Here is a 1,452-nt window from a genome sequence, read left to right on the forward strand (position 1 = left end):
GAAGTGAGGAAGGAAGAATGAGCCAGGAAATTCTTGCAGGTGAAGAATGGAAACATCAGGAGAGTCGTAGACGAGGATGTGGTGTCCCTCGCCCTGGAGATCACAGGAACCAACGTCTCCACGACATTCATATGCTCTCCAAAAAACCCCAAAACTGCCCTAGGAATTTCCCTTCCATTCATGATCATGATCATAAAAAATATGAAGAGATATTTCACTTTTGAAATAACTGTAATTTCATTTTTATATTTTCCCTGTAAACTATTCTATTAAAACCATAATAATTAATCCAATAATTCATCAAAAAACCTATGAATTTCTTAATAATTACAAATTAATAATAATTATTATGAGGATTAATGAATAATTAATTGAATCAATCAATGAATTATTTTAGATTCTTGATGATCAGAACATGCACCGAAGATTTCGAGCTAGTAATTTCCAGAGTGTGACACGAATTCGTCCTTTTGGTATCGCAATGCCAATATGTCTCTCCCCAGGTTGGAATCAGGTTCAGTTCAACCTGGAGGAATTTACCCGACGTGCGTACGGTACCAAGTACGTGGAGACAACGCGAATGCAGATTCACGCCAATTGCAGATTGAGGAGAGTGTATTTTGCGGATAGATTGTACTCGGAGATGGAATTGCCGGAGGATTACAGATTAGTCTATCCATCGAGCAAGACGGAGAAGAAGGAAGTGGTGAAGGAGAGCTCGAAGACGTCCGTTGGAAGGGCATCGAGGGCTTCCAGGAGTTGGAGAGGATATGGAGAGTACGGGGAGGAGTCAGTGGGTTCGATTCCCTCGAGGACTCCAGTGTCTCCGGTCAGTCCTGAGGGCTCTTGGAGGCTCTCTGTGCATGTGCCCTTGGGGCAGTACGAGGAAGAGGACGAGGGGAGTGGAGTCTCGCGAGGGGGGAGCGAAAGGAAAGCCACTGGAGAATTTGTGAGAGCATCTGCAGGGGGTCCAGAGGTTTCAGTGATTCCAGAGGCTCCAGAGGTTCTAGAAGTTTCAGAAGTTCCGAGAGTTTCAGAAGTTCCGAGAGTTTCAGAAGTTCCAGAAGTTTCAGGAGTTCCGGAAGTTCCAGAAGTTCCGGAAATTCAAGAAGATCAGCCTCAAGAGACTCTAGAGAACGAGGGACCAGAAGGTGAGGGTGGAGAGAGGGAAAATAAAGGGCAGAAGGACCTGGAGGTAGTGGAGGAAAACGAAGAGAAGGTCGAGGTAATTGAGGCAGATGGAGGAGGCAATGAAAATGAGGAAGACAAACCCGCAGTTGTGGAAGAAGAAGAAGTTGAGGCGAACGAGGAAAATTAAGAGATTCATGATGCATTGAAAAAATCTTAATTGATTCGGAATTCTCTTGACTCATTGAGACACAGAATATTCCAATTTAATTAGAATGCATGGGATAATAACGATCGGATATTTAATTTTGTTTTAAAAAACGG

At 43.5% G+C, this 1,452-nt stretch overlaps 1 protein-coding gene across 1 annotated transcript; it reads left to right on the forward strand.

The window, feature by feature from the left end:
* Window positions 1-39: 39 nt before the first annotated feature.
* On the forward strand, window positions 40-1,442 carry LOC105265346 (uncharacterized; the record flags this gene model as incomplete). The annotated part of the gene is given in 2 exon segments (XM_011302788.1): window positions 40-231; window positions 398-1,442. Coding segments are annotated over 2 exon segments (1,113 nt in total), but the record flags the coding sequence as incomplete, so codon positions are not given.
* Window positions 1,443-1,452: the final 10 nt, after the last annotated feature.

This window comes from Fopius arisanus, unplaced genomic scaffold (assembly GCF_000806365.1).
Source record: "Fopius arisanus strain USDA-PBARC FA_bdor unplaced genomic scaffold, ASM80636v1 scaffold00029, whole genome shotgun sequence".
Lineage (NCBI taxonomy): Eukaryota > Metazoa > Arthropoda > Insecta > Hymenoptera > Braconidae > Fopius > Fopius arisanus.